The sequence below is a fragment of the Schistocerca americana genome, chromosome 9 (genome assembly GCF_021461395.2).
Source record: "Schistocerca americana isolate TAMUIC-IGC-003095 chromosome 9, iqSchAmer2.1, whole genome shotgun sequence".
NCBI lineage: Eukaryota > Metazoa > Arthropoda > Insecta > Orthoptera > Acrididae > Schistocerca > Schistocerca americana.
The window spans coordinates 81363575-81378529 of NC_060127.1; the positions used below are offsets into that span (position 1 = coordinate 81363575).

The window sequence follows — 14955 nt, forward strand, 5'->3', positions numbered from 1 at the left end:
TGTGCAAAATTTGCTAGAGGTATAAGTGACATATGTGTGCAAACACGTATGAAAAATGTTAAATCAGGTGAAATATATGTGACATGTAAATGTGGCCAAAGTCACAGATAAAGAGCTCTTCCTAAACTCCTGGATTGATTTCAGCTCAACGTGATACACATGTTACTGTGTGGGTGAGAACCTCCAACCCCCTGTTAGGGTGGGATGATAACATGGTGATGGACAGAGAAGGGGGAAGGAGGAGATAGGGTGAAGAAGAAGTGGGCAGAGAAAGGGAAGACAACAATACACACGGGGGTGGGTGTTGGAGGAGACGAAAAAATGAGCAGATAGAAAGAGGAAGGGGAGATTGAGAGATGGAGTTGTAGGAGATGCAGTAATAGAAGATTGGAATAAATACATACTCGGGTAATGACAGGTGCTCAACTAACATTAAAATAAGTTTGTGGAGCACGCAGAATGAGACGTCGGCCAGTATCCTGGCAAGGATGTCAGGCAAGGTGTGGCTGCTTTGAGGCATAGCTGATGTTTTAAAAGTGTGTTGTATGTATGGAGTCATGAGTCAGTTATCCTTATTGAACAGTAAAGTTGTTCTGTCTGTGTGGAAAGCTTTGTAACAGTTTACAAGTGCATTTCCATGTGTGGCCACTGATCATTTGCTTGTTTTCTAGGCAAATGTTACAGTTCAGCATAATTTTGTTCAGTAAAAGAGACCACATAGTAAAGTGTGGAGCCATTAGTTAGCTGGAGGTGGTGTTTTAACAAATTAAACTGACTTGCTTTGTGAGGTGTGTGTGCTCCCAACACTCCAGTTACATAGAATTCATACTCATTTTTAACTATCTTTTTTGACTTACAAGTTAATCTTTCTGCTCCATTTTTCTCTGTAAAGAATTAAAAAATCAATGTTGCTGTGGTAACAGCAGATGTGCCGAGTAAATACACTACCAGAGTGGAATCCAGAAAATTGGAAAAGTCCATTATGGAGCATTTCTTCTATGACAACAGTATGTAGGTAAAAAATCATGGCTACAAGTATTCCTCACTCACTGTGCATACTTTCCTTTTTTGTTTCCTTATTCAGGAAGCTTTCCAACTTTTCTATGAAATACTTAAGTCCATGTTTACCAAAATAAATTAATTCTATTGTTGCTAAATATTTTTCTCTGGCAAAGTGTTGAAACATACATTCCATAATCCTCTGATTATTTACTATACAAACATAATTAAATGTGTCACATGCAGTCTCATAGTGATGTCACTACTCCCAGTTACAATTCAAAACTCCAGCTCAGCAACAAAATACACAAATTCAAATAGCATAGTGTTATAACAATAAATTTTTTACTTCCATATCCTTGAAGGGCATCATTTTCTGTGAGGTGATGCTTAAACAGCCTCTGTATCCCAACAAACAATGGCTAGCCGTGTGGTTGGGCTTATTATTATTATTATTATTATTATTATTATTACAAACATTACAGGCCTTTATCAGACCACACGAAGCATTTATGACCTCTTATTCCTCCTGTTCTTCTAGTTTGCTTTTATTCGTTGGCTAAAGACCCTCTTTCTTTCTTCGGTCCACTTTGGTCTTTAGGTACTGTCTTCTGACATTACTTCCCACTTGTGCATTTTGTGTCTATAGACACTTTTGTTTATGATGTTTGCTGACTCTACCTGTGATTTTTCCAGATCAATTTTTACTTGTGCCATCCAGGTGTAGTGGGTTTGAGCCTCTGTATGTATCCTAGTATTCTGTTGGTGAGTCTGGTCTGTGGGAGTCTACTGATGTGGCCATAAAATTTTAGTCTTCTTTTTCTGATTTCTGCTGCAAGGTTGTAAAACTTCTCTGTGGTGTCTCTGGAGTGAAGCCTGGGTCCTTCGTCTGTGAGTTTTGGTCCAATAATTTTTATAATTTTTCTTTCCTCTGTGAGGATCTTCTCTAGGTCACCCTTATTATTATTATTATTGTGTGATTAGATCCTATTGGATCACGCAAAGCTTCTAGATTCCTTTTCCTTCTTTTCCACACTGCTCTCATTTTTTCTGCACAGGCTCTCTTCCTTCAGTCTTTCCATTTTATTCCTGCTTTCTTTAGAGCTTCATTCTGACTTAGCTTCCCATCTGTCTACTTTCTGCTTAAATACCTTTCTGTTCAGAATATCTGAATAATTTATCTGAGATTTTTGACCTCTTGTATCCAGGGTATAGTTTTAAGTCCTTATATTTATTTAAGAATTTTGTCGTAAACCTAGAGACGTGCCCATAAAATTTTAATCACCTTTTCCTAATGTCTTCTGCAAGATTGGACAATTTCTCAGTTGTTTGACGAGATTGTAGTCTATAGCCCTCTTCTGTTTTCTTTGGCCCTAGTATCTTTCTGATGATTTTACATTCTTCATTTAATAAGTTTTCTAGGTCACCTTTTATGTGGACTGTCAGTGTTTCACTGGCATGCAGGACTTCAGGCTTTTTAATACTGTATTATAGTGCCTGATTTTATAGTGTTTTTGGGCAAGCATTTTTTACTGTACACCTTGTAGGTTCTTCCATAGGCTCTCTTTAGTTTTTGAAGGCGAATGTTTTGTGCTACTTTCTCTCGCCCCATAGGTTCAAGGACTTCACCTAAGTATTTAAAATATGGGACACTATTGATATGACCGTGTTTTGTCGTCAAGTTTTGGGTGTTGGTTTTTGTGGCGGTGAACTCAGAATTTAGGAAAGATATTTGTTGACCAACTTCCTCTGCACATTCTTTAAGGGTTTCAACCTGTTCAATTGCTGTCACCTCATCATCTGCTAGTAAGGCTAAATCGCCAGCCAAAGCTAAACATGAAATTCTTATGTCATCCTTGACTCACCCGATCTGTATAAGTTTCCAGCAGTTTTTATTCTTCAATACCTTTTCCCATTCGCGGATGACCTTGTCCAGTACGAGGTTGAATAGGAGAGGAGACAGACCATAACCTTGTCAGATGCCAGTTTTGATCAGGAAGGACTCAAATATTTCACCCGTGAATTTCACCTTGGAGGTAGTATCGGTCAGTGTTTCCTTGATGAGGTTAAGGGTTTTTGGATCTAACCCTTGTTCTTCAAGGACATTATTATCATCATCATCAGTATTATAAGGACAATGACTGTTCTCTTACACTTAAGGTAGGGATATTGTGTAGGGATGTAAGAGAGGAGCTATTCGCCAATAACAAATTCACAACTCTAAAACTTTTCTCTTGCTCTCAGTAAGTATCATTAGAGTATGCTTCTGAACTTCTCTTGCTTTGTTTGTCATAAGTTACAGTATCTGCCAAGTTTCCAGTTTTTTATTCAAATATATGTATGATTTGTGGCGTGTTGTAGAGTTCTGCAAATTTGGTGCACTGATGTGAGAATTTTGCTGTGTGTGGTCATGAGATAATTAATGTAGCTAACAGAAGATTGGTTCAAATGGCTCTGAGCACTATAGGACTAAACATCTATGGTCATCAGTCCCCTAGAACTTAGAACCACTTAAACCTAACTAACCTAAGGGACATCACACAACACCCAGTCATCATGAGGCAGAGAAAATCCCTGACCCTGCCAGGAATCGAACCTGGGCGCGGGAAGCGAGAACGCTATCGCACGACCACGAGCTGGTTGACACATGCCTATCATGAAATTGAAGGAAATCAGTCAAATTTGGCAAAACTGGTATACTTTTAAAGGAGAAACCTATGATTTTTGTAATGTTTCAACAGTTTTAATTGTACTGATGTGGGAACTGTGTGTGTGTGTGTGTGTGTGTGTGTGTGTGTGTGTGTGTGTGTGTGTGTGTGTTTTTAGCTTAAAATCTAGGAAAGTATCCATGCTGTTGTGTGTGTCTGTGTGCCACCCAGCCGTTGCCTATAGGGAAATGGTTCCATTTCCTCATTTTTCTGTATTAAATAATTATGCATGTAATTTGTTAACTAGAGAATCTTGAGAATTTGTCACAGAGTATTGACTGCAATGTCTGTGCCTGCAGCAAACTTCGGTTCAGACAGCGGCTCATCAGAGGAGAGCGAATGCGAATCGTGTGGCAGCAAAGTTGGAGTGGGTGAACAGCCACACACTTTTTTCCGGCAGCTGCGCTTCCTCAACCTGACGGGCACGCACCTTCGCTCGTGGCGTGACATTGACCGGGTCAGCCGGTTCCCCCAGCTTCAGTCCCTCCGCATTTCTGGCTGCCCACTGTTCGAGGTAATTGTGCTACTGCTGTCAAATGAAATTCTGAGATTTATTATTCCATTTTTGCTCCTTTTTGTATTCAGAATTCCCTCAGTCTCTGTGCCAAGTTTTGTTTGCCTACATCTGTTAAAGGGCATCTCATTTTCTTATTTGTTATTCATGAGTTTTCTTATTGGTCATGGATAAGAAAAAATCTTTTATTGCCAATTTTGATGTTATTTCCTGGTGACTTACTGTTCAGTGTTATGTTGAAAATGGAAATTAATTGTCAGTTACATTATATTTATTAAAATAACAAATCACATTTATACCCATTATTGCAAAAAGAGCCAATGACCTTGCTGATGTGGTAACACTGGTTCCTGTCAGATCACCAATGTAAGCATTGTCAGACTTGGCTAGCACTTGGATGGGTGACGGTCTGGGTCTGCCAAGTGCTGTTAGCAAGTAAGATCCATTGAGTTCATGTGAGGTCAGTTGAGGAATTACATGACTAAGAAGTAGTGGCTCCAGTCATGAGAACTTAACAAGTCATGTGCTGACCATGTGCCCTTCCAAACCTGTAGTGGTACCTATCAGCTGCAGATGACACAGCTGTTGGTTGGTAATGTTAGTCCTTCCAAGACCTGTTTGGATATTGTTTAGCGTTAGGTTATTTGAAAAAAGAAATCTTTTAAATGTAATTTATTACAGGAAAAGCAACTTGCATCTAAACATTGTTAAATACTCCCCCTCCCCCCCCCAGCCCCCCGCCCCCCACCCCCACCCCCCTCCCAAAAAAAAAAAAAAAAAAAAAAAAAAAAAATTGTCAAAACCAAATAGTTCTCTTCAGAAAGATTATGCAACTGTTCTCTCTAAGCTTTGTTACAGTGAAAAAATAGCCACTCGGAGTCTGTATTGGACATGGAAACCAAATTGCCTTCAGCACCACAGTAGTAAATGGAAATGAAGTCCCATGGTTCTTGACAGCGCTTTGGGAACGATGCGGGAGACTTGCACCACTGTACTAGGCATGGTCCTAATGGAGGTGGTTTGCCATTGCCTTCCTCCAACCTTAATGAGGATGAATAATGATGATGAAGACGACACAAAAACACCCAGTCATCTCGGGGGAGTTGAAAATCCCTGACCCCACTGGGAATCGAACCTGGGACGCCGTGCTCGGGAAGCAAGAACGCTACCACAAGATAATGAGCGAGGGACATGGTAGTAAATAGTGGATTATAATGATATGTGGCCTGCAACAATTTGACAGGGTAGACATTTCCTGCTGCTGGGAAAAATTGATTTTCCATTTTTCAATACACTGATGGAATTTATTTGTATCTCTTAAGGACATCTATTCTGCAGTGACCTGTCATTCCAGGTATGCATATACCTCTTTAACATGTCAGCATTTATATAGTTTATTATTATCATGAAAGGGTTGAAACAAGAACCTAGAGCTGTGAACACAAGATTTGCCTGGATCTGTGCCCATAAGAATGGCAGCCCACTTCAAAGATGCAACCCAGTTTCTCAGTGTTTCTTCATGTTTTTCGAAGCTTGTTGGTTTCAGTTCACAAATTCCTTTTTTGACAACGGTGCACCCATCTTCAGGCTGTTTTAACTTTGGATAGAGGTAACAGTTTTATCCATCAATGTCGCATTTCGTTACACTTTTGCAGAACATGTGCTAAAAGACATGCTTTGGAGAGATCTGTTACAGACTGCACAATTAAACTGCATATTTTCATAGTATGCAAGTGTAAATATGAAAACTGTCATAAGCTTAACAAACATAAAAATCAAGGTGGTGTGATGTGGTGTGCTTCATTAAACCAGTTACTGCATATGATACATGGAATCTCACAAACTTGTTTCTGGTTTTAAACAGAACACTGAAGATTTATTTCTATGCTGCTTCGTGTGGGTCTGAGAGACCCTCAGTTATAGTCAGTCAAGAAGAAACCACGTTTCAAGCTTTTCTAAAACTTATTCACACTGCCTGGAATTTTTCGTGAGGCATGATTTTCAATTAAGGCAGATACATCACTAGTGAATAAGACTAAACAAACAGCAGTATTTAGCAGTAGGTTCTTTTTGCACAAGAACAGCTAAGGCTCTAGTACAAAGTCTGTTGCTTACATGTAGTGGATATTTCCAGAGAATTGAGTTTGCCATTGTAAATTGCCTATTGTGATGCCATTTTTCTCGTTAACTGACAGAATTAATAATTTACAGGACTACACGGAACATGAGCGGCGGCAGCTGCTCATCGCCCGGTTACCAAATGTCCAGACGCTGAATGGTGGAGGAGTCATCAGCTACGAGGAGAGAGAAGACTCTGAACGGGCATTCATCCGTTACTACATGGACAAGCCCGAAGCAGACAGACCTGAACGGTACATGTTGTATCAGCAACTACTGTCATAAAGTAGTCTCTCCCAAACACCTCAGAAGTGTCAAGTTGCCATCCTGGCACATATGTTTACATGTGAGATTTAAAGTTGATTATGTGGACTCATTCCAAAGGGAACTACAGCATTCACTCAGTGAACCTCACCAGGAAACAATATGCTGTTGGATAACATTTCCTTAACTATTGTGCAGAAACGCTAATATGCAGGTTCACTTTTCAGACTGGAAAAAGTGAGACTTTTTAATAATGATCTCAGATTTTCAAACATAAACTGAACAATTTATTCAAATAGGGTTTGCAATATTTAAGTCTTATGTTATATGAATTGTGTCTGTGATCTCTTCTGTGACAATTTAGATTTGACCCAATTTAGAGCAAACTGTAATAAAGTGTTCAGCTCTACAGACAGTGAGATCATGTGAAATATCCATAATGAATTGAGGGTTGCCAATAAAATGCTGGTCATAATTAGAGCCACAGTGACATACAAAATTCTAGGTGAAATTCCTAGGGTGTCTCATACATTCCTTAGTTTTCAAAACAGAAATAAGACATCAAAGATGCTGCACTAAAACTCCAGATAAAATATTAAGACATTGTCTGCCTTCATTTCTCCTCAGTTGTATTCTCAAAAAGTTCATCCATACCTGGAAATCAGAATTAAGACAGTCACATCCCTCTGAGAATGTAAACCAAATTTAGATGGATCATAGTAGACTGTCCTGTGCCAATAACATCACCATCCTGTCAAATGTCATAGAAACAGTGAAGTGCTCTAAATGACACTGGTAAATAAAATCGCAGATCAAACAGATATTCTTTCAGTAAGCAGAAGTGGTGGCTAATGTTAGTGCCGCCCCTTCAGAATTAGAAAGGCAATATGGAGACATTAGCAAAACAGAAAAATTTAAGAACCTAAGAAATATCATAGTGAAAATTGGTTCGGTTGGAAAAAAACAGCATTTCAGGAGTTAATATGGATCCAATTAGAAGAATACCATTCATTTAAAAAACTTTTGTTTATAAAGTGGGAAAACTCATGGAAATGATCTGTGAAAGATGGGGTCAGTTTTATAGTCAGCTCATCCATGAAAAGATAGTGGCAGATGGAATAAATTGAGACAAACAACCAAAAACAAGATGCATTATCTCACGGACAGAAGACTACAAACAAAACTCTCAAAGGATGAAGAAATTTATTCAGTGTGTTTGGGAGGGGGGGAGGGGGGGGGGGGGGAAGCTTCAGAACAAAAACTCACTGCCAAAAACAACAGAGCTTAACATTGCCAAGAGTTGACCCCAATTAACAATTAAGTGTCTGCTATTTTTAATTTGTTTTTATAGCAGCTCCACACCTTGATACTGTCTCTTTCACTCCACCATACAGCATTGCCTTAGGCTCTTAGGCTGTTTCCCCTTTTCAGCATTTGTAAATCTTTTGTGTTACCTCAACGGTAATTACTTTGCACTTTCCAAGAAACTTTGCTAATTGAGGCTGTTGACTTCAGAACAGAAACAGATGAACCCACTCTACCAATCTTGTGATAATTCTCTCTGTTACAGTGCATTTAATTTATTTTGTTCAAAAATTGATTATTAATTAGATGTAATTAATTGCCCTTCTGTTTCTTCCAGGTACAATGACTTAGTAGCAGTCCATGGGAAACTTGACCCTCTTGTCCAAATTGATCTCAGTCCAGAGAAAAAAGTGAAGGTAAGAACTGAAAAAAATCTATTCCTTTATGGTGCTTACCTGTTGTAAAATATGAAGTGGATAGAGCAATCTACCTCACATGTTATCTGGGCCATAAACTGTATGCTTCCTTAAAATGTTAATGGAAAGAGATGTTGTTTGGTATTGGTTCTGAATTGCACAAATTCTGAGTCTCTAAAATTCATCAAAATGTGTCTTCTGCCCTCCAAGGAGCCCCTTTTAATGTTCACCAAGCATTTCTGTAATGTTCTATCATTGATCGAACTGACCAGTAACATATCTTTAGTGCTTGTCACACATGTTTCTCATAGTAGGCACTAAAACCATAATTTTATGAAATGAATGTGGCTTTCTTTCCACTTGACAGTATTAGTTAGACTTTTCATGCCATGGCATGTATGTTACTAGATTTGTCACGTGCACTTGGCACAGTGTCTTATGAGCTATTATTTTATAAACTGAAACTTATGCTATCAAACTTACAAGGCCAACATCAGGTTACACGAGTTACACATAAAGTGAGTCACATCATGAAGAAGTGCAGCTCCATTCCAGCTGTAGTCAAGTGTGGTGTGTCTCAAGGGTCAGTTCTGGGGCCTTTATTGTTCTTCCTGCAGTGCACATAACAAAGTACTTAACTATTCAGATGAAACAGCAGTCATTAAGTGGGTACCCAGCAAGAATGATCTGGCCCTGAATTGTTCTGGGGCTTACTTGACTTGAAAAATTACCAACAAAACAATTGCTCAAGCTTGAATTCCAGTAAATAAAGTGTAATGGACTTTCAACTACACCAAAAATTTGATGGAGTACAATGGAATGTTGTGTCTGATGATGGTACAGAAAAAAAACTGCATGATGCAAATGCCGTAATGATGTCAGATAGGCATCACAGTGATCATTTATGCCAAAAATTAAGAAAATCAATTTACAAAATGAGAGCATTGTGGCAAATGCTAAATTATGATCAAATGAGTACATCCATACCTCAAATATGGAATTGAAGCATGGGATATGCTGCTTCCAGGCATACAAATAGGCCAGTTATCCATCAGAAGAGGCTGTAAGGCTTATGTGCAAGCTTGGCTATAGCGAGTAATGTGAAGAAGTGTTCAAAAGTAAAACTTTACTAAAATTGCTATCAGTACATGGTTATAAAACTGATTAATTAATTTTAAAATACCAAAATAGTCTAAATAGAGATGCACTCTTGTATAGTACTGGGAGAGACTGATTATCATCTGAAAAGGCATAACACAAAATGTGCAAACATCAGGCTCTGTTACAATTTTATAACAAATTTCGAAAGAATTTAAAAAGTGCAAGTGGAAGCTGCATTGAAATGGGCTTGAAGGAGTTTCTTACCAATAAATGTTTTTACAGTATTAAGGAATTCCTTTCAGAAGAGTGGAATACTTTCATTTGTGCCAGTAGTATTTTTCAGTGCTAATAATCGAGATTTTATTGTTCCTAATTGTTCCTCTGAAGTTATGGGAGCAGTCCCAAAAAATTTGTACTTGTTTATGGAGAATAAATAAATATATCTGGTGTTTAGCTAGAGAAAAGTCCACACTTATGGAAATGGCAGTATATTCACATAATGTGCTTTGTTTTGGTTTAAAATTTTCACTGATCTTGATTGTTTGCCAGATAGTTGTTGAAGAGCAATGAATCCTGTAAACCATAACAGACAGAAGCAATTTTTGTGAATATGCTGCTATTTCCATAAATACAGCCCCTTTTTCTAACTAAACACTTGACAATAGCTTAAAAAACTGGTATTAGTTGTGGAACGAAGAAAAGGTCAAAATAAACGCAGCCAAAGTAGAGTGTGCATTCATTTCTTTATTGCTTCCTCAGTCAGTAATGATCTTAAAACAAAATTTGCTACCCTTATCATATCTAAATCTCTGTACACTGAAAGTGTATTTGGGGTATCTGCTATAGTAGTATGAGGCTCCAAACTCAGTGTAAAGCCTACAGTATTAGGAAAAGGATGCTACTCAGTATCAAGGATAGGTTGCTACGCAGCATAAAGATGACCTATTGAACTGCAGACAGGCACAATGAAAAGACAGTTACACATTATAGTTATCAGCCAAAGCTTTCTTCGGCAAAGAAAACATGCAAATTCACAAATCACACTGTCAAACGCACATGACGGCTACCACTGGCTGCTCCGACTGAAAAATGCACTGGCTGGCTGAAAGCTGTAATATGTATTAGCCTTTGCCTGTGTGCAAATCAGTGGGTCATCTTTACATCGAGTTACAATCTGTTCTTTTCCTAATATTGTTTATATTCCAATCTGGAGTTTCCAGTGCAAAGTCTATAAACCATACTCCCAGGCCACATGATTCCCAAAGCACTGTCGGCATAAGGATTTTAATTTTTGAAACTATCAGTATTGAAATGAAATGAAATGAAATGAAATGAAATGGTCGTATGGCACTGTTGGCCGGGAGGCCCCATGCGGGGAAGTTTGGCTGCCGTATTGCAAATCCTTTTTATTTGACGCCACTTCGGCGACTTGCAAGTCAATGATGATGAAATGATGATCAGTACTGATTTAGGATTTTAACAACAAAATGCACATTTCCCAATACCATCAGGATAAACAAAATATTTCGTACAAGTGATAAGCTAATAAGAAGGCTGTCATGCCTTAACAATGTTATATCAAATAGTGAGAGAAATAAGTATGAAAGTTCACTCTTCAATGCTAGTTATCCATCAGATCGCAATTGGATATGGCTAAAATTATAGACAAAAGAATTTCTGCAAACAAATGTGATCAATATAGATAAATAAATATTGTTAACAAATAAGGTAATAGTACTTTCGTCACAGCTGTACGGTATAAAGTGACGCAATTCAGCCTTAAAAATACCAGTGAAACTTTCCATAATTTTGTCGGTCTCCTTTCTGATGTATTTAATGTTTTTCTAAACAAGTTAAACAAAGCGAGAACTGAGAGCAAAGCACTAATGGAAGCAAACCGTGACCTCAAAAAATTAAGAATTTCGTTTATGATTCTTTGACGCAATAAAAAAAAAACAATGAAGCAAATAGTCAAGGAAGAGATACTGTGAAGTTCAAATAATTCAAATGTGGCTCAAATACTCATTCTTCTTTATTTAATCTAAAGTTAAATAATGTATATACTCGCTTCTGGTGTGTGTGTGTGTGTGTGTGTGTGTGTGTGTGTGTGTGTGTGTAAAAATAATGAAAATAATCTATTATTGATAATGTAGTAAAAACAGATAGGTAAAATTCTACTCACCAAGTGGCGGCAGAGTAACACATACAAAAGGATTTAAATTTTTACAAGCTTTTGTACCCAGAGGCTCTTCCTCCTTGCAGAAGGGTTGAAGAAGGCAGAGGGGTGAAGGAAAAGGATTGGAGAGGTTTCGGGAAAGGAGTACAGTTCAGAAAAGTCACCCAGAACCACGGGTCATGGGAAACTTACTTCTGCCAGGAGGAGGAGCCACTAACTCTGAAAGCATGTAAAAATTTAAATCCTTGTGTGTGTGTGTGTGTGTGTGTGTGTGTGTGTGTGTGTGTGTGTCTCATGAGTTGGATGTGGCAGAGAAGAAACGTACCTCTGCACACTGGTAGCTAACAAAGTTGTTTATTTCTGTTGCTAACTAACTTCTTTTCCTTGTAGGAACAAATCTGTCACAGAAGAACAGTTGTTGATAAACCATTAAGCTTCGTGGAAGAAGGATACAGAAATATGGACTACTTTGTGGCACTATAAAATGATAATAAAAACCAAAACAGTTAAAAGCGTGTCTTTTCTTATTTTTAAGCGACTCATTTGTGTCACAGACATTGTATCATTGTTGTTTAGGGATTACCTAGAATGTTAGAAATGCTTATTGTTTGTTTGCTGATCACCATTAATGAGGTTCTGGGATACCTTTCAAATGCAATCCATCTCATTTTCCTCTAAGAATTGATATGTGTAAACAAGGAAAAATAGTTACCTCTGAAATATCTTACTACTCTGTTGAAATAAGCTACTCAGCTTAAGAGGCAAACTGAAATCAAATATGACTTATGTGCATGAATAACATGCAGAAAACACAGTTGACAAAACAAAACTGTTCGAGCGGAAAATGGCAACACAGTTGACAAAACAAAACTGTTCGAGCGGAAAATGGCTATGTCCCACATTAGGTATTGTCGGCTTGTGCAGTTACCAGAAAGTCCTGTGAAATGGTGGAAATTATTTTGCACTTGACAGCACTCAGAAATCGTCTGCTCTTCAATATCCATTTTTTCAGTTTCCAGAATTTTGACAGTAATCCACACTGAGATGCATAATGCCTCTCTTGTACAGCCACATCACAAATCGTGGTAACACTTTCACCCTGTTCATGCTCATGTTGGATTACAGTGGCAACATATTATCATACCAGTGAGATGTTCTGTACACAAACTAGAAATTAATACACTGTACAAAGTAATATATGATGTCAACGCTGATTGTAACACATACTGGCATTTTTTCAGTATGATGGGACAGGGGCACTTCATCAAATTTGTGGTCGTCTTGCTGCAAATCACTTTGGGGGCACCATAAACATACCTTGGCGTCGAGTGTGAGGACGCACTATCCCACTACAGTAATCTGTTTCCAGGTGGCCATTCACCAATTCACGAGTCATATTATTCAGTAAACATTTTTGCAACAGGCTGATATCAATTTTTGCAACAGTCTTACATCGACCTGATCAACTGGCCTGTTAGAGGGCCGGATTTGAATCTCATTGAGAATTTATTACCCAAAATTCTACATTCGATTCATTGAAGGCAAACCTTTAAAGTTTGTGATCTTCACAGAGGGCCTGTTTATTCGCAGCCCATTGGGCTCTAAGGTCAGCATCCTGTAAGTGGTTGTGAACAGTTTTCAGATATCCAAAGAAACTGGTCTTGTTCTTGAGTTGGATTGCATTAATTACTGCCTCGTTTGACGAGATGCTGAAAAGTGGCTGAAATGGATAAAGTGGTGGCATGAGACAGGGGCTACTGTTTGGCTTCGAAGGTCAGCGTATGAAAGGTGTCGACACCACAGCCAGACAATTTGTTATTTGACATGTTTTCAGCCTTGGGAAATATGTCTCATTGTCTGTGAGATTCCCCCATGCATCCAACACAAATATGGTTGGTCAGTGTGTTGGAGGGGTTCCTGAGAGTCGTGTAGCTAAGGTACCTGAAGTACCATCCTCTCCCATGGAACCTGTCTCCTCTACAGGAGGTATGCGATCTATCCCTTCCACTTGACTGTGAGTGCCATGTCAGTGGTAGGTCTAGGCATCTCATACAGGGGAGACAGACACAAGGAAGAAATCAGGGTGTTATGCCCATTGCCCTAACCAACAATTTTGAGGTGCTGGCTTCCACTCTAACTGAAACTGACCAGTGAGACTCACTTCATATGTTGGGAAACGTACTGTCTCCTGTGTCAAGAGGAAGCAAATGCATAATGTTAGGGTCTAGTAATGATCAGCAGCTGAAATCTACAAAGAATAATGGTTCCCCTTTAGGGAAATAGCAGCCATGGATGGTAAGGAACACCAGATGCATTTGTTGTCTATGCCTGGAGGACTCATTCAGCATGTTGAAGAGGTTGATCTGGTGGCCATTGAGGAAATGGGGTACAATCATCTGCTGATTGTGGTGCATGTTAGAATAAATGGTGCGTGTCATCTGACAAGGAGATGGCCCCAGGGGTGCAATCGTCTCTTTGAAACCATGTAAACGGTGATATAAATTTGGGTCCCAGCCAGTCACCTTGGTTGACCATCATTTGCAAGTAATTTAAAAAAAGTATGATAGTTTAGACCCTTAATATTGATCAGTATGTTCAGTGGTGTTGTAGCACAGTGATTGGCTTAAAAACTGACATGCACATCCAGAAGGTGGGGGTTCAAGTGTCATCAGGTATTCTGTTTTCTTTTTTCATTGAAATGACTGATCATTATTTTTATTCAGTCATTTGGTTTAAATGTATTTTTTTTTAATTTTTTGTCCTTTTCACGCTATTATAACCATCATATTACTTTTTTCATTTTCTCTTAATTTTTTTCTTTCAAACATTATGTGATTTTAACTAGTTTTATTTATCTATCACAATATTTAAACATTTGAAAATCCCAATCTGTTGGCTAAAAAACAAATGACAAAATAATCTGCTTATGTTGAATGCACAAATCTGTCCAAAATGTATTTTTCATGTACAATTTTTTGGGTGGTGATTGTCACACAAACATTTAAAACGCACATTCCTGATGCACTATGGACAAGGTGAAGATTTAAACAAAAGAAGAGATTATAAATAAATGTGCAAAATGAGGAATAGAAATAGTGAATGCAATAACACGGGCAAAAGTATAAGATAATTTAATGGAAGAAGTTATATCAAAATTATTACAAAAAAATTATTAAAATCACGTGCACAAAGACACCATATGAAAACAAAATGATATGAAGAAAAAAAAAGGAGCACGTGAAAAAAAAATTTTAAGTGGATTAAAATGACATGACAGATGATTAGAAATTTTAAAAAATTACATTTAAACCAATCAATTGACTAAAAATAGTGACCAAAGTCATTCTGTTAACT

The 14955-nt window shown here is 38.1% G+C and overlaps 1 protein-coding gene across 4 annotated transcripts in view; it reads left to right on the forward strand.

The window, feature by feature from the left end:
* Window positions 1-14955, forward strand: part of LOC124551381 (tubulin-specific chaperone cofactor E-like protein) — a 71747-nt gene that overhangs the window by 21918 nt on the left and 34874 nt on the right. For 3 of the 4 annotated variants that reach the window (XM_047126433.1, XM_047126435.1, XM_047126434.1), the window contains exons 5-7: window positions 4007-4221; window positions 6433-6593; window positions 8246-8324. In XM_047126433.1, the coding sequence (XP_046982389.1) occupies window positions 4007-4221; window positions 6433-6593; window positions 8246-8324 (455 nt within the window). Of the gene's footprint in view, window positions 1-4006; window positions 4222-6432; window positions 6594-8245; window positions 8325-11991; window positions 12106-14955 lie in introns of those variants that run through there. The other variant, XM_047126436.1, reaches the window with a different exon arrangement.